Source organism: Eretmochelys imbricata, chromosome 2 (assembly GCF_965152235.1).
Source record: "Eretmochelys imbricata isolate rEreImb1 chromosome 2, rEreImb1.hap1, whole genome shotgun sequence".
In the NCBI taxonomy this organism is placed as follows: domain Eukaryota; kingdom Metazoa; phylum Chordata; order Testudines; family Cheloniidae; genus Eretmochelys; species Eretmochelys imbricata.
In genome coordinates this window covers 207477990-207504050 of record NC_135573.1, presented here as the reverse complement: position 1 = coordinate 207504050, position 26061 = coordinate 207477990, and the positions used below count along the sequence as shown (strand labels likewise).

The window sequence follows — 26061 nt, the reverse complement described above, 5'->3', positions numbered from 1 at the left end:
ATGGGCACAGGGGACTACCACACAGAGCAGATTCTAGGCCTTAACATGCTAACATTATTAAGCACAGTCTCATTATTTTGTAGGTTGCTTTTAAAAATGGAAATGCAACGCATAAAATCCTTTAGTGCAATATGAAGCATACAATCTTAACATCTGTCAGAAAATGAAAGTGTTATGCAACAAGCGTGGTAATTCTGTTTCATTAAATTCACATGGTATTTTTCTATTCTGGGTTAAATCAGTATGTATACAGCGCTTTAGGCGTGGGGCTGAATTCAACCTGTAATCTACAGAACCTGCAATATGGCTGAACCAATGAGCACTACTTAGGGGAACTGGAAAAGTGAGAATCCAGCAAGTACAAGGACAGGGGGAGGTGACAGTGGCACACGAGCAGGGAGTAGCCGGTGACTAACAACCCCCAGTGGGTCGCAGAGCTGTGAAAGTTGCAGGCTGTGGAAGGGGCGATGCAGAGTAAAAAAAAAGGGGGGGGGGCAGGAGGACGTCAATCCCTAGAGAGCTTTGCAAAAAGAACAGGCGGACTTGTGGCCCCTTACAGACTAACCAATGTATTTGAGCATAAGCTTTCCTGAGCTACAGCTCACTTCATCGGATGCATACTGTGGAAAGTGTGCATCCGATGCAGTGAGCTGTAGCTCAGAAAAGCTTATGCTCAAATACATTGGTTCGTCTCTAAGGGGCCACAAGTCCGCCTGTTCTTTTTGCGGACACCGACTAACACGGCTGCTGCTCTGAACCCTGTCACGCTGCAAGTCCGAGAGCTTTGCGTGTCTTTCCCCGGCCGCCGGCCTGTTCCGTCTCCTCCTTTCATTAGGATACACAGGCAGGAGGCCCCTTTCTCCCCCCTCCGCAGCTCCGCCTGGAGCCTCGCCCGTTGAACCAGCCCCAGTTGCTCACGTGCTCTCGGAGCTGCGCCAGCAGGGCAGAGTTACAGTGACAGGAGAACAACGAAGCGTCCGACGGCGGAGCATCCTCCCACGCCAAGTCGTGGAGCCCGGCCCCGGCCTGGAGAATGACTCGGAGCGCCTGGCTGTGGGGAGCCGGAATGACTGAGTGTCTCAAGCACGTGCCGCTGGAGGGGCAAGTCGCCCCCCAGGCCACATGCGGGCTCCAAGGGCTGCGGCCCGGCCTGAAGCGGGGAGGCTCCGCCCCACACTCCGGCTGCCTCTCTCCGCGGCCAGGGCCGGAGGGTGCGCTCCAGGGGCAGGTGGCCCAGCGCAGCTGCCTGTGGCGGCGGGCGGGCGGGCGTGGGTGGGTGGCAGCACTCCAGCACCGGGTGCCCCCAGCCCGCCCCCTCGCCCGCCTAGGGAAGGGCCGGTCGGAGGGGGGGGGGCGGCCCCTTTGTGGCTCGCTGCGGGAGCCCGAGCGGCCGCAGCGCGCTGGGCTCCTTTGTCTGGTTTCTCTTTCCCTTCCCGGCACAGACACGTGCTGCCCCGGCCTCCCCTGGGGCCGGCTGCTGCGAGCCGCTGGGGGAGCTGCCCGAGCGGAGCTGAAGCCCCTGGTTAGGCGCTGCTGCTCCGAGGAGGGGCTGCTGCTGCAGGTCGCCCTCCTGCTCAGCCTGGCGGGGCTGCGGCTGGACCCGCATCTGCCCCGGCGCCGGGCCCTGGACGCTTTCCACGCGGGCACCCCAAGAGCCCGGAGCGGGACTGGGACCGGCTGCTGCTGCTCCGGGAGATGCGGGCGCTGGGGGCCCCTTACATCCCCCGCACCCGCCTGGACGCCTGGCTGGTGCACGCCGTGGCCGGCGAGGAGAATGGGGCGCTCCCCTCCTCGCCAGTCAGTGGCGCCGGGGGAGATGCCCCCAGCGAGAGCGGTGCCCAGGAGGGCCCCGGCCGCCCCCGCTCCGCCCGGGGGAGCAGCCTGCAGCAGCAGGCCCAGGAGGAAGGGGCTGGAGGAGCTGCAGCAGCCCTCGGAGCCGAGCCCAGTCCTGGGGGAAGTGACTGTCCTACCCTAGAGGTAAGGGGCAGGGGAGGACACAGAGCATCGCTCGCCGCCTGGGGTTTGGAGTCCAGAGGTAGCCTGGAGACCGACAGGGCCGGGGAGGTGGGGAGAAGACCTGCCTCCCCTTCGCGCACCTTCTGCGGCTGAAAGCGGGTATCTGCAGATCGGAGAGGAGGAGAAGGCGTCCCGCCTGCCAAGGGGACACCCCAAGCGTAAAGGGGGCTGGGGACGACACACACATCCCCACCCTACCTCGAGGATGCATCCAGGGCAGATGCTCCTCACACTTTCCCCTTTTCTGCTTATGAAATAACCGGGTGTTACATCGTGTTGCAGAACTGCTGGGGAGGGGCCTGGAATGCTAGGACCAGCTGGGCTCCCCGCCTTCCACAAAACAAAGTTTGGCAGGAGGTGGTTCTGATTTGGATCTGAATGCCCCAACTTGCACCTGCCCCTCTAATGTGACAAATCCTAAATGTTACGTTGCTGACACACCTATGCCGAACTTCCAGGAAGCTTGGATCTCAAAATGCTTCTTTCTTTCATGATGCCCCAGCTGAGGAGGAGACAGAGGTTTAATCTGAACATAATACTGTGTATCCTGTAACAAAAGGAGGAAAGGGAAGGAAAAGGAGGCAGCTTCTTAAACTGTCAGAGCTTTTTTAAGAAGTGAAGAGACAGGGTGACTTTTCTGCTGTCTGTAAAAAGACCTTCAGTTCTAAGTGATCTTGGGTGTGTGCTAAAAAAGTCTATACTGATAACAAGGTTCCATTATCTACTTTATTCACTCTAGCACCGTAACTGTACACACTGATTGTAAGTAATGTAGACCAAATAAATAAGTAATTTTAGCTCTGCAAAGGTTATAATCTAACAAAAGCTGATGAACAACTGGGTCAGCAAGCAGACTACAGTTTTTATCAAAATAAGCAGGGACAAATGAATATCCATGAGGACCCAATCCTGCAGAGATTTAACCGTGTGCTTAACTTTACTCATTTTAAATTCTGTTGAAATCAGGGTTGCAGGATTAAGGCCTTAGCTTTAAGTATTTTCTTAATGTGTGCACATGGACACTTTTAAATGTAATTTATCCATGATCCATCAAAACTGGGACTGCACTATATAGTACTACTTGTGGTGGAGTGAGCTGTAGCTCACGAAAGCTTATGCGCAAATAAATTGGTTAGTCTCTAAGGTGCCACAAGTCCTCCTTTTCTTTTTGCATATGTACATCACTGTCTAATAGCTGGTCTTGTCAATATCTTTATAATACTGTCACCATAAATCTCAGCCATTTTATTGTGCCAGAGCTGAACTCCAGCTTCACCAGTGCTAAATGAAACACTTCAAACTGTCTGTGGTTTATTACAGTAGTTGATGAGTGACATAAACCACGTCAGAACATATAGTTGTACCTGGTAATCATGATCAGTTTATCTTAGATTGTTCAGTTATAGACACATGCCATATGTTTCCCTTTACTAAATTCAGCAACTTATTTAATCCACTTCCCTGATCCTGCAAAACAGTTAAACGTGCATGTAACTTCATGCATGTGAGTAGAGCCATTCAGTTTAACGGGACTACACCCAGGAGTAAAGTTACTCGTGTAATTTTTGCAGAATCAGTGCTTTGATTTTTAAATAATTTATAAACCCACTATCTGATACCATGGTGGCAAGCAGTGATACATAGATGAATAATAACATTGAGTTGTGCAAACATATATGACATATTTTGCAATCTAAAGTAAAATAATACTTACATGACAATACTTTTGCATACTAGATTTTAATCTCTGAGGGCTAAGATTTTTTCAATAACTTGAGTTCAGTGATCAGCAGCAACTGATGCTGTCTAATTATTAAGAATACTTATATTGTAAAAAAACTCTCTTAATTTTTCTCAATATTAGGATTTTGCACAAGGATTAGCTTAGTTATGATTCTGTACTGTATTGATATTATTTGTATAGGTAGTTGCAGAACTAGTTTCTCCACCCTAACCTAAAGGGATCACTTGTACTGGAGTGAGGAATGATTCATTTTCTGTGCTAATGTAGCTCGGGACCTTTCTGGAGCCCTACTTCCCTAAAGTATAGCGTGGTTGAGAGAGAGATTAGTAAACTGAATCCCAAATCTCAGTGCTCTTCAGTTGAAACATAAATGGGTTCCTAGAATGAAAAATCTAGTGTCTTCTCCAGCAAATTTATCTAGCTTCCTAATAAATTAACAGGCATAAAATGTATTGTAATTTGAAACTCTTTGATAGGATTAAAGACCCTTTCTCTTTATATTTATTCTATTATGGTAGTTACCTTACCAAACAGACAGATTTTGGGGAAATTCTCACATACTGAAAATAGTATGTATGGTCATTTTCTCTTTTGTTAATATGTTTTTGAATCATCCTCTAGGGAAATTCCTGCTGTCTTTTCAAGGCCAGCATTTGTGCACAAGATGAAAGACAGAAGGGAAGTTTCAGCCTTTTTACAAAAGATTATCTCCATACCGTTAAATAAAGGCCACCTGTATTGTAAAAATATGGCTGCAGTAATAAATAGGATTACAAGGCACTTCAGCTAATTTGTAGCTTTTACTTCTGCCTTTCATGAAAAGCAGTCCAGTGCTATTGGCAGCTTCCCACTCTTAGGGTATGTCTACACTCCCCACATTACAGTGCGGCCATGGCTACGGTGTGAAGTGGGCAGTGTAGACACGCTTTATCGCCGGGGAGAGCTCTCCCAGCGATTTAAAAAAAAAACAGCCCACCCTGAACGAGCGGTGGTGGCTTTGTCGCCAGGAACCGGGCTCCCACCTATAAAGTGTTGTCTGTACTGGCGCTTTTCAGTGCTAAAACTTTTGTGGCTGGGGGGAGGTTGGGGGTTTCACCCCTGAATGACTAAAGTTTTAGCGCTGAAAGTGGCAGTGTAGACATAGCCTTAGACTCCCCACCAGAAATCAGGACTGGAGCTTGGAGTTTAGGTAAGGGGATTAAAGGAAGTATTTTGTTTGTTTGGTTTAGTAAGGTTTTAAAAACAAGTCAAGAGACTTAGGTAACTACTGACTAGAAAAACAAGTGCAGGAAATGGCCCACCTTGATTATCATGCACATTGTGTAGAGAGTTGTCACTTTGGATGGGCTATTACCAGCAGGAGAGTGAGTTTGTGTGTGCGGGGGCGGAGGGTGAGAAAACCTGGATTTGTGCTGAAAATGGCCCAACTTGATGATCACTTTAGATAAGCTATTACCAGCAGGACAGTGGGGTGGGAGGAGGTATTGTTTCATGATCTCTGTGTGTATATAAAGTCTGCTGCAGTTTCCACGGTATGCATCCGATGAAGTGAGCTGTAGCTCACGAAAGCTCATGCTCAAATAAATTGGTTAGTCTCTAAGGTGCCACAAGTACTCCTTTTCTTTTTGGATTTACTTTGTTCATCCAGCACTGGGGGTGGGGTTGCCAGCAAAGTTCATGCTGTGGATTCTCATGGATCAGATAATATCAGTTTTGGGGAACTTGATATTCATGGGCCTGAGAGACAAATGGATTTAAAAATGTCAGTGAAAAGTACAGTTGCTGATGTGTCCTATCTGGGCATGCAATCATTTACAGTACAGTTTGACCTGTTTTTCTCTTTAGTGCTCTGAGAAGAGACAGAGTAGTATTATGGAGGCTGGTCAGTCTTTAAGAACAAGTAGAGCTGTGTACGTGTTTCTGCATTAGATTGTTACACAACAAACTGAGATCAGCGTAGCCTTGGTATTGACTATTGTGGAACCAGACTGTCATTAAATTGATTTTTGTAATAAAATATAGGCTTCACAATAATGTTGTGTTGCCTTACTAATCAAACTAATCAAATAGTAGCACTGGTAAAAAAATATGGCTTGTAAAGTAAAAAATGGTATAAATGACTAATAGCCTTGTAAACTTAATGGAACTATGTTTAGCATGTTAAAAGTGACATTATTTATGTGAGTGGGCTGCTCACTGCACAATACTACTTACATGAGTAAAGTTAAACAAGTGTACGTCTTTTTTTCCTGGATCACACACATACGATTATATTATATAGGCAGAAGACTTAAAATTGTAGCAATGCAAAAATTATAAATTGATGTCCCATGGATTCTTACTGAAAAATTTGCTCAAGAAGTAAGAAAGGAGGGGTTTGAATGCAGAGCGGGAGAAAAGTCAAAGTTGGAAAGGGACCAAGACAAGGGTAGAAAAAGAATATAATATTTTGGGTTATGCTGGAATTTTATATAACGAATGAGTGGGACCCATTTTCAAAAAACAACTTAAAAGGTGCGAATATGGAGTTTTAAAGATCTTAGCACTGTAACCGTGCCTTCATGGGTCACAAATGAGAATACCAAATTCAGGAGAAAATGCTGAGAAATACATCCCAAAACTGGTGGTTATTCCCCCATAAGATATACCAAACCAGCAGCAAAAGTAAACTTCTGTTTCACTACACTGGCTAACAAGAAGTCAGAGAAGCAATTTCCTGAGGCATTCCAGTCCTTGTATTACCACCAAAACCACTGTATTTAAAGATGAGTGGTTCTTTAAAACCAATCTCATCAAATAAAAGGTTCTTCTGATTCCAAAGGACCAGCCACACACCCAGGTCAATATATAACTCAGATATTACCCAAAAATCACACTAATGCCAATCCTTTGGTATTTAAAATCTAAAGGTTTATAGAAAGAAAGAAAGAAAGAAAGAAAGAAAGAAAGAAAGAAAGAAAGAAAGAAAGAAAGGTGAGAGTTAAATTGTTTAAAGGAATCAAATACATAAAATAAATGCAAAGTTCGTCCATTAGGCTTGTAGCAGTGATGGAATGAACTGCTGGCTTGATAAGTCTCTGGTTGCTTCGAAATCATTGGAAAGACCTTAGTCCCTTGGTTAGAATGCTCCCATTAATAGAAGTCCATAGTTCAGAGGTTTGAGCAGAAAAGAGACAAAATGGAGGTGTTTGCAGGGTCTTTCATAGCTTCTGCCATGTGGAGGGATACCCATTGTTTCAAACAAAGCCCTCAGCAGTTAGTGGAAAATTACAGGTAAAAGATGGGGTTTGGAGTCACATGAGCAAGTCACATGTCCATGCATAATTTTGCTTAATCATTGCAGGGAACCATTACCTATACTTCAAATGGAAAAGTTCACAGAAAAGTCCATTCAGTGTAGATGGGTGTCTCCCGTGGTCCATTGTGAGTTGTGTCCTTTTGATGGGCCACCTAATTTACATAGTCCCTCCAAGATGTGCTGGCTAACTACCTTGTGGGCGTTACCCCAAGAGCAAACATTTGAAATCCAGGTTTTGAGCCAATACTCATAACTTCAAATACAAAAACGATACATGCATACAGATAGCATGATCATAACCAGCAAATCATAACCATTTTATAGACATATTACATGCCACATTTTGTACAAGATTTGTTGCAAATATATAACAGTGGTTGCAACAATTATCTATATGGTCATATTTTAATCAGGTAACGCCAGAGACCCGTTTTCAAAAAACACCTTAAAAGGTGTAAATATGGAGTTTTAAAGATCTTAGCACAGCAAGTTATGGTGTTATTTTTATTATTCATGTTGCAATAGCATCTGTCCTCAAACACACAGGAAGAGACAATCCTTGCCTCAAGGAGCTTAAAGTCCAAGAAAGAAGTTCACAACCTAAGGCCCTGTTCTCCAAACACTTATGCATGAGAGTTGCCCCACTGAATTTAACGGGACTGTGTACATCCATACGGTACTCTCGTGTAAGTGTTTGCAGGAGTGGGATGTAAGAATTGGAGTAGAACTTTCCTTTCCGAGGCATTGGGGTTTGCTGTTTTTCATTCAAGAGAAACAGGTGGGGACTGCTTGGGTCAGAAGACTGGTAATGGGATATAGAGCCTTGTGATAACTGTATTACTTGCCTATATGGTCAACATCACAGAAACCAGTATTACACCTGACATTTGGCAGTCTTGGCAGAGATGCTGAAGACCCGAGTGAGGACTGAAGCTGAACTCCTGACTCACTCCTGTATGGGACTCTGTCCAACTCAGGGGTGAGACACATAGGCAGTGCTGGGAAAGCTGTAGCCCACACACAAGCTGGATTTGCTGTGTAGTTTAGCTCCATTTTCCAGGGCTGTGTTTGTCTGGTACCTTGTGCAAGTACTGAATTCACACAGACAATTTTAAAATGCCTGCTTTAATTATTAATTTAATTACATTGTTTATAAATTGTGAAAGTCAAGGAAGCAAGTGCTAATTCAATAATGTTATTGTTTGTTTTCATAATTGTCTACAAGTCCATGTTTGGGGATCTTATTTTAGGGGAATTATATATGGCTGGTTAATAGTGCCCAATAAAATCTGGTATCTTTTTTTAAGGCAAGAGCAGTTGAGGGAGCTAAGCTACTGTAAGGATATAGCCTGACCCCTAATTTTAAACTTATTGAAAGTCTTTACATGGAATTAGAACTACTTGAATTGTACAGTATAATTGCTTTTTCCGATAAGTGTTGTCGTTTCAGCGAAGTAATGCAGATTTAGTTTTTGTAATGCAATTCTTAAATTCATATTGCTGGTAACAATATATGATCATAGAAATGCAGGGTTGGAAGGGTCCTCGAGAGGTCATCAAGTCCAGCCCACTGCACTGAGGCAGGACCAAGTAAACCTAGACCATCTCTGACAGGTGTTTGTCCAGCCGGTTCTTGAAAACCTCCAATGATAGGGATTTCTACACTGCAAACACGTGCAAGCCTATTCCAGAGTTTAACTACCCTTATAGTTAGAACATTTTCCCTAATATCTAACTTAAATCTTCCTTGCTTCAGATTAAGCCTGTTACTTCTTGTCCTACCTTCAGTGGTCATGGAGAACAATTGAGTGTCATCTTCTTTATAGCAGCCATTAACATATTTGAAGACTGTTTTCAGGTGTTCTCCCTCCTCCCTTCCCCGCCGTCCTCCTTTCTCAAGACTAACATAACGTTTTTTAACCTTTTCTCATAGGTCAGATTTTTCTGAGCCTTTTATCCTTTTCATTGCTCTCCTCTGGACTCTCTCCAGTTTGTCCACATCTTTCCTAAAGTGTGGCACTCAGAACTGGACACAGTACTCCAGCTGGGGCTTCACCTGTGCTGAGTGGAGCAGGACAGTTACCTCCCCTGTCTTACACATGACACTCCTGTTAATACACCTCAGAGTATTAGCTGTTTTACAACTGCATTACATTGTTGGCTCATATTCAAATTATGATCCAGTATAACCCCTAGATCCTTTTCAGCAGAACTACTGCCTAGCCAGTTATTCCCCATTTTGTAGCTGTGTGTTTGATTTTTCCTCCCTGAGTGAAGTACTTTGCACTTGTCTTTATTGAATTTTATCTTGTCGCATTCAGACCAATTCTCTAGTTTGTCAAGGTCTTTTGAATTCTAATCCTGTTCTCCAAAGTGCTTGCAACCCTCTATTAGCTTAGTGTCATCTGCAAATTTTATAAGCATGCTCTCTGTGCCATGAATGAAAATATTGACTAATGCTGGACCCAAGACTTGGTGATGGTGTGTTCTGATTGTGCGTCTTACAGCAAGCCGCAATGTGTCTAGGGCTTGAAAGAGCCAAGTGAAGCAAGAGGGCCAGAACAGTAGAGTGGGGGTCAGAGTCGGAGGGCTAAACCTTGGGAAGTGTCTTGATGTGTGCAATGCAACCTCAAAAATGTGGGAGGGCACTCTGGGTGTAGGAGGTGCATAAGAGGCATTTATGGGAGATTTCAGAGTAGCAGCCGTGTTAGTCTGTATTCGCAAAAACAAAAGGAGTACTAGTGGCACCTTAGAGACTAACCAATTTATTTGAGCATAAGCTTTCGTGAGCTACAGCTCACTTCATCGGATGCATTCAGTGGAAAATACAATTAACTTAGGCTTGAATAGAGACTGGGAGTGGATGTGTCATTACACAAAGTAAAACTATTTCCCCATGTTTATTTCCCCCCCACCCCCACTGCTCCTCAGACATTCCTGTTAACTGCTGGCAATGGCCCACCTTAATTATCACTACAAAAGGTTTTCACACACACACACCCCCCCGCTCCCGCTCTCCTGCTGGTAATAGCTCATCTTAAGTGATTACTCTTCTTACAATGTGTATGATAACACCCATTTTTTCATGTTCTGTGTGTATATAAATTTCCTCACTGTATTTTCCACTGAATGCATCTGATGAAGTGAGCTGTAGCTCACAAAAGCTTATGCTCAAATAAATTGGTTAGTCTCTAAGGTGCCACTAGTACTCCTTTTATTTATGGGAGAGAGTCAGGGAAGTGCTGAGGCATGCCAGGGAGGCAGAGGCTAGGGGGCGAATTGCAGGAAATGAAATGCAAACAGGAGCAAAGGTGAGGTCAAAGAAGTCTGAATTTGATGTAGAAGCAGATCAGCAGTCAGGACCAGTGATTCAAAGAGAAGGTGACCCAGTTAGAGCAGTGGTCAGGGAAGAGGACTTTTCTACAGCAAGTTAGATAGACTTGGAAGGATACACTGCTAATTGGAAAGGATCAAAGAAAGAGACTTCAGTAGCTGACATGAGAAATGACCAGGGTTTTAGCAGTAAGGATGGTAAGGAAAGGCTGGATGTTTTTCTTATATAGGAAGTACTGGCAGGATTTAGTGACAGCGTGGATGGGAGTAGTGGAAAAGGAAAGAGAGCAGTCAAATATAGCACCAAGGTTGTGTGATTTACCAACTGGGAGAACAGGGGCATTATTGACCATGATAAAGAGGGGATTGGGAAGATGGATATTTTTGGGGAGGAGGACAGGTGAAGGAGAAAAGAAGTTCCTTGTTCACTTGGTCAGCCTGAGGGAGGGACTATATTTCTTCCAGGATGTCCAGAGACACTTGCAGATGTAGAACTGAACAGAGAGGGTGAGGATAGGGAACAGAGGTAGATATGGGAGTTGTCAGTATAGAAACTGTAATTAACACCATGAGAATGGATGAGTTTGCTCAGGGGTATGGTGTTGTAGGAGAAGAGGAAGAGGAGGTAGCCCTGAGAGACTCTATTAGAGAGGAGAAGCTACCAAGGGAAAGAGAGTGGGAGAATCCTGTCAAGCACAGAATTACAAAAGCCCAAGGAGGACTGAGTAACTGTTAGTCAAAGGCAACAGACAGCTTGAGCAGGATGAGGCTAGAGAAAAGGTCCTTGAACTTGGCAGAGAACCTAGTGAGAATGGCCTTAGAGGAGTCAACAGGCTGGAAGTCAAAGTGTAGGTCAATGAGAAAGATGGAGGAGAGGAAACTGAGGAAATGGGAGAAGAAGACTTGCAGAAGGACTGTGGAGGTGGAGAGAGGAGGGCGATGGGGCTGTAGATGGGAAAGTGAGGATTAACGGTCTACACTAGAAATGTAGACACAGCTTATGAAGACACAGCCTTCTATGATGAGATTACTGGTTCTGTGGATGAAGGGAAAGCAGTGGATGTATTGTTTCTTGACTTTAGCAAAACTTTTGACACCGTCTCCCACAGTATTCTTGTTAGCAAGTTAAAGAAGTATGGGCTGGACGAATGCACTATAAGGTGGGTAGAAAGTTGGCTAGATTGTCGGGCTCAACGGGTAGTGATCAATGGCTCCATGTCTAGTTGGCAGCCAGTGTCAAGTGGAGTGCCCCAGGGATCAGTCCTGGGGCCGGTTTTGTTCAATATCTTCATAAATGATTTGGAGGATGGTGTGGATTGCACTCTCAGCAAATTTGCGGATGATACTAAACTAGGAGGAGTGGTAGATATGCTGGAGGGCAGGGATAGGATACAGAGGGACCTGGACAAATTGGAGGATTGGGCCAAAAGAAATCTGATGAGGTTCAATAAGGATAAGTGCAGGGTCCTGCACTTAGGACGGAAGAACCCAATGCACAGCTACAGACTAGGGACCGAATGGCTAGGCAGCAGTTCTGCGGAAAAGGACCTAGGGGTTACAGTGGACGAGAAGCTGGATATGAGTCAGCAGTGTGCCCTTGTTGCCAAGAAGGCCAATGGCATTTTGGGATGTATAAGTAGGGGCATAGCGAGCAGATCGAGGGACGTGATCGTTCCCCTCTATTCGACAGTGGTGAGGCCTCATCTGGAGTACTGTGTCCAGTTTTGGGCCCCACACTACAAGAAGGATGTGGATAAATTGGAGAGAGTCCAGCAAAGGGCAACAAAAATGATTAGGGGACTGGAACACATGACTTATGAGGAGAAGCTGAGCGAACTGGGATTGTTTAGTCTGCAGAAGAGAAGAATGAGGGTGGATTTGATAGCTGCTTTCAACTACCTGAGAGGTGGTTCCAGAGAGGATGGTTCTAGACTATTCTCAGTGGTAGAAGAGGACAGGACAAGGAGTAATGGTCTCAAGTTGCAGTGGGGGAGGTTTAGGTTGGATATTAGGAAAAACTTTTTCACTAGGAGGGTGGTAAAACACTGGAATGGGTTACCTTGGAAGGTGGTGGAATCTCCTTCCTTAGAAGTTGTTAAGGTCAGGCTTGACAAAGCCCTGGCTGGGATGATTTAATTGGGGATTGGTCCTGCTTTGAGCAGGGGGTTGGACTAGATGACCTCCTGAGGTCCCTTCCAACCCTGATATTCTATGATTCTTATGCTGGCAAAAAATTGCATGTAGAAGCCTGTATAGCTTAAACCGGTTCGGTGAGCAAAATAAGCTATAGTCGCAAAAGACTCTTATGCTGGTATAACTGCAACTACATGAGGGCTTTTGTTAGTATAGAAATGTTGTCAAAAATCAACCCCCTGACTGACATTGCTATACTGGCAAAAGTTTCTATTGTAGATTTGGTCATAGGTAGTGGATGAAGAGAACTCTGGAGGGAATACAGTTTGAAGGGATGCATCAGTGGGTTAGAAGAGAATAGTAAATAAACAAGCTGTTGTACAGTTCACAAGGTTTATTATTTAGTATTTGTATTACTGTAGCACCTGGCTTCCCGGTCCATGACTCCTATTGGGCTAGGCACTGCACAAACACAGAACAAAATCAATTTTACACATCACTTCATCCTTTCTATTAATAGTTCTTCCTTCAGGCTGAAATTAACTCATGGTGTAGAGGGCCAATGCAAGGCCAAACACTTTCAGGGCCGCCTGGAAGATTCAGGGGGCCTGGGGTCTTTGGCGGCGGGGGTCCTTCCGGTCCAGGTCTTCGGGGCACTTCGCCAAAGACATGAAGTAGAAGGACTCCTGCCGCCGAATTGCTGCTGAAGACCCGGAGTGTGTCTTTCATTCCGGGTGTGTTCGGCGGCACTGAAGGACCCCCTGCCGCCGAAATGCCATCTAAAACTCTCGTGGGGACCCCTGCGGGGTCCAGGGCAAATTGCCCCACTTCCACTCCCCCCCCCCCCGCCGCCCTGGGCAGCCCCGAACACTTCGACTGAAAACCTAAAGGTCTATTAAATATTTTCTAGAAATGCTTTAAAAGACTAACTTTTGAATGTTTTAAAGGGATGTCAGTGATTTTTCAAGTTACGAACTATACGGTAACTGAATTTGAGTGGTTTACACATCTGCAGGAAGTTAATAAAAATACCATAGCGCTATGTATTTTGCTTCTAATTCTGTCCATCACTATTTGCATTCGGGGGGAGGAGTCGTATGTATAAATGTGTGTGACATATTGCATACACACACTTAATAGTGTGTTTTCAAGTAAACATGATGGTTGACATAGTAGACCCAGTGCTGTGTAAATACTCCCCCCCCCCCCGCCCCAGCCCCCAAGTGTTTGTTTGATCCAATAGACTGTCATGACTGTTCTGAAGCCAACAAGGGTATCTTCAATAGCGTGTGCCTATTTGCAGCCCAGAGTAAATTTTCAGGATTGAGATACTGAAAATAATAATAGATGTTAAACAGGTGCAGCATTTGAAACCACGGATGTAATATTCAGTTAGCCTAAATAACTCACTTGACTAATTTTAGCAATCTTAATAAAATGCCTAGACATGGCATTACATAAAATATGTAATCCAAGGCAGCCTGATTGTCATAATCCTGATATTTCCTGTGCTACTGTTTTATCTTCCAAACTTTTTAAACTGTGATTATATTTCAAAGGATAATGTCCCTTTCAGGGAACTTTAAATGTCTGTGTTATACCAATAAAATAAAAACCAGCAGGATCTTATTAAAGGGGAAAAGGCAAAATGCCACATTTATTATGAATACAGAAAGAATCATAGTAAGCAGTTAGTTATAGCTATAAACATTCCATTCAATTTCATATTTATTCCTGCATTCATTCATACACACACACACAGGTTCTGCAAGGTTATCGTCATAGTTATCAGCCTTAGAGTTGCTCGTGCCAAGCCACTGGCCAGGTGGCCTGGACACGAGGAGGGAGCAGGGCCTTCTCAGATGCTCATCTGATGCTCCTGGAAGTTGGTTTGCAGAATTGGACCCCAAAGTTCTCAGTTTCTAGAGTCCATTTTTATAGGAATTTCTTCCTATGCCAGTCTATGGGAATTGCTTCATCATGCTGTTGCTGACTCAGTCAGCAGATGGCACAGTCCTGATGGCTCCGTGCTGCCAGATGTTATCTTGTTCTTTGGTTCTCCCATTCTTGAGGCTGTTGGGTGGATTCCAGCTGCCCTCCGGGGGTCCTCTGGTTGTTTCCACTTGACGCCTTCTTCGGCTGATCGACACTGGATTCTTAGACTGGCACCTCCCTGATCATTCATTTATTATCAACACCAAGCATCCATCCACATACATCCTCTATCTCTATTTTAATCATAATTGTTAACAAAGCAAGATAAATACAACAAAAGGGCGGGGAGTCTCTGTATGCTGTTTCTGTTGTTACAAAGTATCGCTTTGAGTCTCTCTCTCTGTGAGTTATTGTTGTTACAAAGTATTGCTTTGAGAATAGATTCTGTCTTAGGATGTACTAACACAATTAGCAGCCAAAAACCAAGAGACCTTCCTCTTAATTAGTAATACCCTGGAATTTAAACTATGGGGAATCAAACTCATTTGTGATTTTAATACAGGACTTCTTTAATATGATCCAACATCTGTGTCTGAGGAAAAAAGGATGTTTTGTTTCATTATGAATGTAGAGAACTGACTTGATAGTACACAGACAAATAGCAGCAGTAATCAGATAGTAAGCAGCTGTATAAGAACTAGATATTTTTATTACTTAATCAAAGCATAGTAAAATAGACACTGCTGGTTGTGTAACCAGTATCTGTAGCTCTTTTGCACAGGTCTGTCTTGTACTGTGTGGTGTAAACTTGTGTAAAGTGCAATCTGACTTTGTTTAAAGTGTAGAGAACTTGGTGAAAAAATCAATTTAGCAGGACAGAGAATGCATGTTATCTTAAGAGCAAGCTGTAGCTTGAGAAATCTGTTAACATCCATTTTTAATCTTTGATAAAATTATCTATAGTTTTACAAAGGAAAAGGGACAAAAAAAACCCATAGCAAAACAACACACAGATTAACAAGAACAATGGAGTGAATATTTCCAGTCCAGGCTTAGAATGAAATATAATGGAAAGCGAATAACCAGCAATAAAAACAATGTCCACAAATAACTGAGGGCCGAGTTTGGAACGTCTGACTCACTGTGAAATGCATGCTCTGAAGCAATTAAAGGCAGTGAATGCTGGTTTGTACTGTCTGCTGCTGCTAGAGATGAGACCTCTTTCCCACCTGTGTCTTAATACTTTGCGCTCTTTAAACATTAGTTATGAACTAAGTCCATATTGTTACTTCAATGTTAAAGATCAGTAAACTGAAGTTGAGAGTTTAAGTGATTTGTCCTAGGTTGCACACCAAGCAAATGCCACAACCATGATTAAGAACCCAGGCCTCCTAGATGCAAGGCTGATGCCTAATCCACTAACCAGACTCACTCCCAAATTCTATTGTCTAGTGTAATTAAAATCAACAAGTGTCAGAGGTGAGAACAGAATTTGGGATTCCCTGGCTCTCAGCATTGTGCTTAGTGCACTAATCCAGAGGTGTCAAACACTCAACCTGTTCAACATGATGAAGCATTTTCAGAACCTATAGAGCTGAAAAAAAAAACAGCAGGACTTGTGGCACATTAGAGACTAACAAATTTATTAGAGCATAAGCTTTCGTGAGCTTAACTAATAAATTTGTTAGTCTCTAAGGTGCCACAAGTACTCCTGTTCTTTTTGCAAATACAGATTAACTCAGCTGCTACTCTGAAACCTATAGATCTGAAGGGTTTTTTTGTTTTGTTTTGTTTTTTAGAGTAAGTCTTTACATAAGAATGGCCACTCTGGGTCAGACCAATGGTCCATCTGTCCCAGTGGTTCTCAACCCCCAGCCTGTGGGCCGCTTACAGCCCAATCAGCACACAGCTGCAGCCCATGCGACATCCTCAGGGCCATACAGGTAGTATATATATTATGTGGCTGCAGCCTACATAATACATAGAGAGTTGCATATGTGGCCCACAATGATAAATAGGATCAGAACCACTGATCTTGCCCAGTATCCTGTCTTCTGATAGTGGCCAATGCCAGGTGCTTTAGAGGGAATGAACAAAACAGGTAATCATCAAGTGATCCATCCCTTGTTGCCCATTGACAGTTTCTGGCAAAAAGAGGCTAAGGACACTTCAGAGCATGGTTTTGCATCCCTGCCCAACCTGGCTAATAGACATTGATGGCCCTATCCTCCTTGAACTTTAGTTGTTTTTTGAACCCTGTTATAGTCTTGGCCTTCACAACATCCTCTGTCAAAGAGTTCCACAGGTTGACTGTGCGTAGTATAAAGCAATACTTCCTTTTGTTTGTTTTAAACCTACTGCCTATTAATTTCATTTGGTGGTCTAGTTCTAGAACCCCTAGTTCTTGTGTTATGAGAAGGAGTAACTAACACTTCCTTATTTACTTTCTCCACACCTGTCATGATTTTATAGACCTCAATCATATCCCACTTTAGTTGTCTCTTTTCCAAGCTGAAAAGTCCCACTCTTATTAATCTCTCCTTATGTGGAAGCTGTTCCATACCCTGAATCATTTTTGTTGCTCTTTTCTTAACCTTTTCCAATTCCAATACATTTTTTTTTCTTTTGAGATGAGGCGACCACATCTGCATGCAGTATTCAAGATGTGGGCATACCATAGATTTATATAGAGGCAATACGATATGGCTCTAGCCCTTATGGCTGTATAGAAAATCTTCCAAATATGAACTGAATGTTGCCTCCTGCAGAGTTGTCTTCCTGAGTCTGCGGACAATCTGAAACAATGGCTCTGAGAAGTGTGAACTTTCCCACCCCATTGATCTCATTGGATGTGAACGCTAAAGCCTAAACTGGTCCTGGCCTCCTGAAGTGATAGGAAAGGATCTGAAAGCTATCTTTGAATTGGTGGTGACAGTAAAGGCATGAAAACTACTGACTTCTATCGATTGTAGAAATATTTGACCACTGGTTTTGCCCTTATAAAGGAACTAACCATTCTGAAGCATCAGAAAAGAGTTGTCTTCCTGATGATGGAACAGCTGTTAAAGGCTAGCCTAACTCCACAATAGGCTTATAGCAGGCTATCAGCTGTTGCATATGTCCATTGTAGGCTAATGCAATTTCAAATGCTTTGCATTATCTACACTGCAAACACGTGTCCATTACTGTTCACAAAGCTGCTGTGGCCGATTTCCGCCACGCCATGCCCCACCCCACCCCCTGAGACGGGATGAGGTTGCAACTTTTACTTTTCTGCTAGGAATCTTGAGGATGCTATGTTGCCTCCCCATTCATAATTTTCTATTTATGCTTACCCTTCGGGACACCACGTTGTGGCTGTAATCCTGCAAGATAAAGATTCCTTCATGCCACTCCTCAGTCATCCAGAAAGGTTGCTCTTGGGGGGGGGGGGGGTGGATTTGCTCTTTTAGGCTGGGGCTGAGCACTCTGTATTGCATTCAACATGCTGTACACCTGCTGGACCAGGGGAGCTGCTGCAGGTTTTTATACCTATTTATCCCTGATTTTAGATCTCAGTTTTTGATTGAGATAGTAATGAATTATATTAATATTTGTCAAATATAGGCCAGTTCTTTCTAGAATGAAAGACTTAGCTCTGATCATGCAAACACTAGTGTGTGTGAATAACTGCATGCACCAGATGTAGCTCCACTGAAGTCATAAGCATGTGCAGGAACAAGACCTTAGTTATTGCAGACTAAAAATCTCACATCCTAAACTGCCTTCCACTGGCGTTCCATTACGGAGGGGGGAAATTTATATTGAAAAATTTGCAAGTGTTTGGAAAAACAAATCGCTTCCTGATCTTTGTTCATAACAAGCAAGTTCTCTGATCAGTTCCAGATATCTGGCTATTTTCTCAGTTACAGTTATATTGAAGTCTCCTTATTAGTATCTGGGAATTGTATATTATATACTGGATAAAGATTTGCATCAGAGGAATTGATTAATGCACTTGATGCCAGTTTACCATTGGAAAAGTCTATTTTTAAAATTAAGGGTTCCCTTACAACTTTTTCAAAAGTCATATAATAAAATTAGGGTCCTAAGTTACTTTGTTTCCCAAGAACATTTAGTATATTTTAAAATACTTTGTCTTTCTATGTTTTTAGCTTCTTGACATTTCAGATGATTTTGAGTGTGTTTTGTATCAAGTTGTACTTAAAAAAAACCAGACACCTTTTGAAGTTCAGAAAAAGCTTTATATAGGAGAGAGACTGATTCAAGTTGGAGAATTTATACACTTCATGTCTGGGGATCAATAAAGCCTTAAACCTAAATTCATGGTGCTCCAACATATGATTTTGGAACAGAGAAGGTAACACTTGCTATTCAATATGAACCTACCTTTTCTGCTGTTGCAGAACATTCCATTCTAGAGAATGGAGTTATCCATTGTAGACATTGTCTTTTTAGTTCTCATTTGAAAGTTCCAGTATGTATGTCTCAAACACCAGAAACAACATTATTCTGATTTCAGAATATTGAAAAGTTTTTGCTTTCAGTGTCTTCTGGATGACATTCCACAATAACACACTGGGATGGAATATAGTCACAATGTATCTATCGTGCAATGGAGTTTTAAGTCATATGTAGACAATTACAAAAGTAACTATTCTGACCCCTCCGTCCTGGACTTTGCCTACATGGAAACAAAATAGTTACTGTAATAGCAGTTGCAAACCCCTTCCTGCCATATCACCATGAGCACAATTTCATGTAATTTGTGTGTCACAGCTTAGCATGTTTGTATATTAAAAAATTATGGTAGTGTCTGCTTTTATGTCCAGTGCAATTGTGGGTCATCGTTTGCAGCTCTATGCAATTCAACTATCCCCTGCTGGTGAGTGAAGCAGAAGAATGTCAAGCTATACCATAAGGAGGTTCAGTATCCCCATATAAAACTGGAGATACAGAGCGTACATTAATGTATTACACATGCAGGATTCTGTCCTACTTCAGTCCTATTCTCAGCTTGTCATGTTATGACATTTATATATGATCAGATATATGTTTCACTGGAAATTATATAATATGACTGAATTAAGCAGGGGTGTCTTTCTAAAGATTATTTTTGGCATGAATATACTTTTTCTGACTCTTCAGGATGTAGACTTGAAAACTGGTCAGGAAGCTTTGGATTACTATTATCTGCATAAAGGAAGTGAACAATCAGAATCTCAAGACGGGGAGAAGATAAAGCAGGTGAATGATGAAGAAAATGGAAAAAAAGGCTAAAACTGAGGGGGAAGAGAGAGAAAATACAGGTTCTAACACTGAGGTAAGTGTAATGATACAAAAAAAACCCACATAACCCCTGGGTAAATGGTTTATCATTCGTTCTGTGAGTGCTATTAGGAAAATTAGTAAAGAGGCAATGTCTGGATGATACTCTAAATAGGACATCCCCATTCTTCTTCTCAAAAGTTAGGCTCCCTTTACAAATATGGTTTCACCTTGAAACATTCTAATCCTTCCAAAATCAGTCATCTTAAAATTAGTTTTTATTCTATTCTATTCATTCTAGTTCTGAAGATAGCAGACCTTCTCTCTCCAGGCTTTCAAAGTTAGGCACATAAATATTTGAGACAAGGGTGCTAAATTATGTTTTCACTTTACTATGTAGTTTATCAAGGTACAGATGGTGCTGTATGCCCACAGGATTCAATGTTTGAAGTAGGATTCGTCCCTAGAGGATTAAATTTTGGATGACTTGGTTGCCAATATCCAAGTATTGTTGTATATTGAAAAGGGGGGGGGGGGGGAGTTACACTCAGGTTGCCACATTTTACAGTTACACTAAAGCACGGACTTAAAAAAATCAAGTGAGCACTTGTGGCCTATGTCTCCTTGCAATCTGCAATAAAGGGATTGCTTCTTTTCCAAGAGAGCTGAGAATTTAATTTCCAGTTATTTCGCCAGCAGCCCTGCCTGTCATTACCCAGTCTGTTTTCAACCTTTTACTGGACTTAGAGGCTTCAAATGTGTTCCCACTGTTTGTCAGGTGGGTGCAACTTTGTCAAGGAGGAAAGCACAAGTGCGCCATTTGTGGGGCAGGAGTGATGCTTTTAGTTATAGGATCATTCTGCCCCTCCTAACAGCATAGCATTTTCTCTTCCAGACGATGGCTCCATGCAGGGTTAACAGCTCCAGCACACTTCACCATATTGCACTGTTCCAAAGCAGCAGCAAGCTAAGGAGAGCACCTGTGCTCTTTTGTACTTCTAGCAGCCCCATCAGGGGCTTGAGGGACACCTTAAATTTTAATGGATTACAGTGTTCCACCTAAAACTTCAACCTAGAGATGCCACTGACGGCTAGTGTGGCATCTGCGTGATGGTGGGGATGTGATAGAAAGTCAAGATTTGCTTAAGTTTTTATATTTCAGACCCTTGCTTAAAATTACAAACCATTGAATCTGCATTAGCTAACTTGCACTCATTTGTGTCTGATGATTAGAGCCCACTGGACTGAAACCAGAGTGGGAGGAGAGGGAGCTCTCCCTCTGTTTTTAGCAGAGAAGGGACTGTGCTCCCTTCCCCCGCACCCCTTACTTTACTTCTTGTTTGTCTCTAAAGAATTGTGCTTTTCAAAAAGTGTTTTTGTTTCCTCCACTGCAGAGCAACAGAAATTCCATAGATTCCTCTCCCTTCTTGGGAGACTATTTGCTGCTGCTGACATCACAGACAGAAAATGCACTAGAGGTAAATGTGAAAACTCGCAGCTGTATTAGCAATGGATTATAACTGGCATAGTTGGATAACTGGGATAGTCCATTTAATTAAAGAGTAAGCAGAGAATATGTCACAAGTCAGTTCAGTAATTTATCTGAAAACTCTGTTGTAAAAAGCTACTCTGGTCATTACCTTTTAGCATAGTCATTACTTACCTGCTTCCTGAATCTGTAAAATTACATAACTTATCATTTGAAAACTGTTTAAAAATTCCAGTTCTTCCCAGTGCCCCTTGGTAATATTCAACAAGACAGTTTATCTATGTAAAACAGGATACTCATGACAGTATTTTCACAGTCTGTGTTTAGCAACCGTGGGCCTTTTAACTGCTAACAGTTTAAAAAAATAACAACAGATCTTGGAAAAAAAACTTCTGTTTCTTTTAAGGGCATAAATTGAAAACACCAGCTCTACCTCCCAGTCTATAGCAGGGCTAGTATGTGATAACTCCGTAGAAGAAACATGGCAAGACTTCTTTCGGTCACTTGAGTTACAGGTAAGCGTAGCAGAGAACTTTATATATACACACACACCTGATTTGTGCAAATGTATCTGAGATTATTTGCTTAATGAGCTGCAGTCTGATAAGCCCACTTGTAAGAGAAAATATGTAGGATTTAACTGTGGGGACACCTTGCCATTCACTTCACAGTTGGTGAGGTGGAGAACATCTTTGACTCCAGCTAGATGATGGAGCCAAGCATCTGTCATCGGACTTTAAACAAATCCTTCCTACCATCCCCCTAAATAACCATCAGACAGAACTTCATAACCTAACATTTTCCTGTTCTGGTAGAGATGACCTGTTATATGCTTGTTAGTTTATTCATAATACTTTTTGTTTCAAATCCAGCTTCTGGCTCCAGACTTGGTTCTGTAACTGGACCAGTGGGTAGGTCTAATTGTGCTCTGTTATGTGTTTGTAAATCCCACTGTTTGCAAAGGGGGTTACAGTTGCATAACTGAAAGCAAAAATAGGCCCTCAAAATATGCAAAATATTGGGACAGGCATAGCTTCAGCATGTAAACAGAAATCTGAATATCAGAGGACATAAATCTGAAAAATATTAAAACCTCATTATTTGATAAAAGGGTCTCGTCCCACTTCTCAGCTAATTTTTAATGTTTTAAAAATCCTATGTTACTAAAGGTGTTATCTTTATGTACTGTGATATATTCAGAATGAAGCACTGTTCGTCAAATGAAGCTGTAAAGGAATCTAAGGAGTTTATCTAAATTCTCAAACCTTACTTTACATTTCAAAGTATATTTTGTCTGACTTTCCATAAATGTTACTAACATTTGGTATGTAACAGAGATTAAAGGGGGAAAATATTTTTTCAAATTTTTTTTTAATTTGTGCATTTGATAGTATTTTGCGTGCAGTAAGAGTGCAGTGTGGTCTTTCCTGCTTGCCCAAGTCTTTCGCATAGCAAGTTGTTCCCCCCTCCCCCAAGAAAGAAAATGTGGCTTAAAATGACATTGGCCAGATCTTGTCTGGGGCTTAAAGCTACTTCATTTAAAAAAAAAAAAAAACACCCACCAGCTTTCAGTTAGTCTTAAGACTATTTTTTTGAACATTGGACTTGATAAAAATCAGAGCAGCTACACTGAGTGCTAGAACCTGAGTCAACAAACAGGACATTACAATCTGTTATAATTATTTTGTACTATTAGGAGTTACAAAATATAACCAACGCCTGTCGACTCTGCAACAGTAAGGATCTAAATGCCATGACAAAGGTCCGTGGCTTCTTTGGCATTCTACCACTTGGAAATTGGAGGTTATGCAGCAGCTTCATTTATATTGAAAGAAAATAATGAATTCAATATGATAATGAATAATACAATCTTGCCTCCCCCTATTTTGCGTTAGCTGGAAATTCTAGAAGTTTTATATATAAATGTTGAAGGAGACCGTAACCTGGAGGTTTTGACAGCAGGAGAGAGGACTGTTTTAGTGGATAAGGCGGCAGGCAGTTTAAAGGTGTGTCTTTACTGTACAGTTAACCCACACGGTTACTCAGGTGTTACCGCTAACACCTTTACAATCCACACACTCAAATATCTGACCCAAGCGTGATGGTGCTTTCAAACTGGGCTAACTGTCCATCCTTCTGTATAGACTAAAGTCCAAGTGATGCTTTCATTGAGGCTGGACCCCTGCCCATTTTGCAGGGAAGACTCAGGCTAAGCCACTAGAATGCTGGTCCTTCAGTGCCCTCTCACAATTCCCCCCTCTCCCCCGCCCACCCCCAGCTGCCCAAAATGGGAGACATGTTCTCCCACCATTCACAGCTCAGCTTGTGAAAGTACAAAGAACTATGGGACATGCCCCCAGAAGTCCCAGCAACACACATGGGTGAGTGCAGCACCAGTCAGGACACAGTAATTTGACTAAAGCTTTGCAGCAAGGCTGTTCTTGCCTGGGCTAGACTCTTTTAGGTACTGCTCACCTGAGTTCTCTCTGCAATGAGGACATATCCAGTCAACGTGCTTGTCTCTCACTCTCAGGGTATGTCTTCCAGAATGATCAGTAAAATAGCTAATGTTGACATCTTAAAACTAAACAGGACCATTTATCAAGCCATTACGCTGAATGGGGTAGTTCATAACTCACACAGCTTGTTTCAAGCTGTCGGCAGATTTAGGAAGACGGCACTGTAGTGGTTGGACTCTGCTCATGTTTTTAATCTCTTAAATTTTAGAGCACAATTCTGTGCTAAAGGATGCAGTCTGTGGGAAATTCTATAGTCATAGACTAGATAGACCCTGTGTGCAAGTAGGACATAGTGCTTCCAGATCAGGTAATAGAAAAGTTTAGTGCTATTATGGATTCTAATAGTAGGGAGAATACTGAAAGAAAAAAAGTGAGAGTGAGTGAGTGAAAAGTTGCTGATTCTGTATTTTTTTTCCATTTCCTTTTACGAAATTTCACTGGGAGCTACTCAACCTGTTGCTTGCAGTAGTAGTAGAGGCATGAATTCATCATCCTCTCACTACACTGTAAATTTGACCCAGGCTATTAGCCATGATGTCAGCCTCCATGAAGCTATGTTACTGAGATCAAACCACAGCACTAGGGTAAATCCAGAAATAAGGAGTATACAGAGACAGGATTCCTTTCTGCATTTAAATTCTAGCATCATAAACCCTGAATCATTACTTCATGGGACTAATTGGGGGTTATTACCATCTATTGACATTAGGAACCTAACAAACCAGAATCTTCTTTCAGACCTTGATGAGAACATATTTGAGGAGATAAATCTAATGGCATTAGCATTGGAAGGTTTTGATCCTAGGGAAGTCTCTCAGCTTTTTGAAAAACCTGACTCAGATTCTGGACTTTCAAGCCAGAGCACAACCTCTTCAAGCAATTCTGATTTATCTTCTGTTTCAACCTGCAATGAAGGTGCTGTTGGCTACAGTAGCAATATAGAATATACTTCCCATGATGGCTTAGGAGCTGTAGGGGGTCATTACCCAGAGCATAGTAAACACTGCCAATATGGACTATCAAAGCGATTCAGACTATTGTGGGGAGTCCCCCCACTTCAACATATTCTTCATAACCACACTTATTTGGCAGCTGCCAAATGAATTAGCATCCACTTCTGAGCATCATTCTTCATCATCTAGGAAATCAAACAAAGTAAAGGGCAGTTGCCTCAATAGCACAGATAATCTTAGCCATGATGAATGCCATGTCAAAGCCCTGAGAATTCCATTTTCTGTAGATGAAATTGTGAGCATGCCTATTGATGCGTTCAACAACATGTTATCAAAGTTCTATCTGACAGATACTGAAATATCACTTATACATAAGTGACATAAGGCGAAAAGGAAAAAACAAGGTTGCTGCTCAGAACTGCCGCAAATGTAAACTAGATGTGATCCTGAACTTGAAAGAGGATGTGTGCAAGCTTCATGCCCAAAAAGAGAGCCTTAAGAAGCAGAAATTTCAGTGTAATAAATCAATTAGTCTTATGAAGCAAAAACTAAGTGACCTTTATCATGTAGTTTTCAGTAGGTTAAGGGATGACCAGGGAAGACCTGTTAATCCAAGCCAGTATGCTCTTCATTGTGGTAGTAATGGCAGCATTTTGATAATACCTAAGAGACCAGTCACATCAGAACAGAAACAAGATAACCAAGAAGAACGGAAACAAAAATAAGTAATATTACGATCACTACATTATTTAGAACTCATTCTGCTGACGGGGGGTGGTGGGGGGGGGGGGAGAGAGGGAGATAGTAACAAACGCTGGAGGCCAAGAATGCTTATGAACATGTTAAAGAAAAAAAAAAAGACCCAAACTAGTATTTTGAGACTTGTGCAGGTGGCCTGCATCTTTAATTATTGGGATAGTTTTTATTTATAAATAAATTGTCAACACTTAGAAGCTACAGCAGTAAAAACCTGCTAGTTTGACTGAGCTGTTGAGATGTAATTAGAGTTACTGGAGGATGCCAGGCCACCAGCAGAAGTATAATTTCTACTTAGTGTGGATTTATTGCCTTTAAAATGAGTTTGCACACAGTATTTGCAAATAAATATTACATTGATATAACTGTATGGAAAAAGGGTTGTAGGGGGCAGACAGGTATATAAGTTTTGTCACAGTCGGAACTAGGAGAGTTCTCCCTATTTGGTAGAGAAATTGAAGGATCAATGCAAAAAAAAAAAAGGGGGGGTGGTGGGGGATCGGCACAAAATTGAGATGAGTTGCAAATGGAGGGGGAAAAAACATTTTCCTTCCTAAGTACATGACTCTTGGAAGGTAAAGCCTTAGATTTTGATTTAGTCTGTTAGCACTGGCAGA

The 26061-nt window shown here is 42.4% G+C and overlaps 1 protein-coding gene across 1 annotated transcript; it reads left to right on the top strand.

The window, feature by feature from the left end:
* The first annotated feature begins 1066 nt into the window (after positions 1-1066).
* On the top strand, positions 1067-25413 carry NFE2L3 (NFE2 like bZIP transcription factor 3). Its single transcript, XM_077808740.1, is given in 8 exon segments — positions 1067-1211; positions 1562-1977; positions 19608-19706; positions 21122-21205; positions 22913-23019; positions 24379-24745; positions 24747-25064; positions 25066-25413. Coding segments are annotated over 8 exon segments (1884 nt in total).
* Positions 25414-26061: the final 648 nt, after the last annotated feature.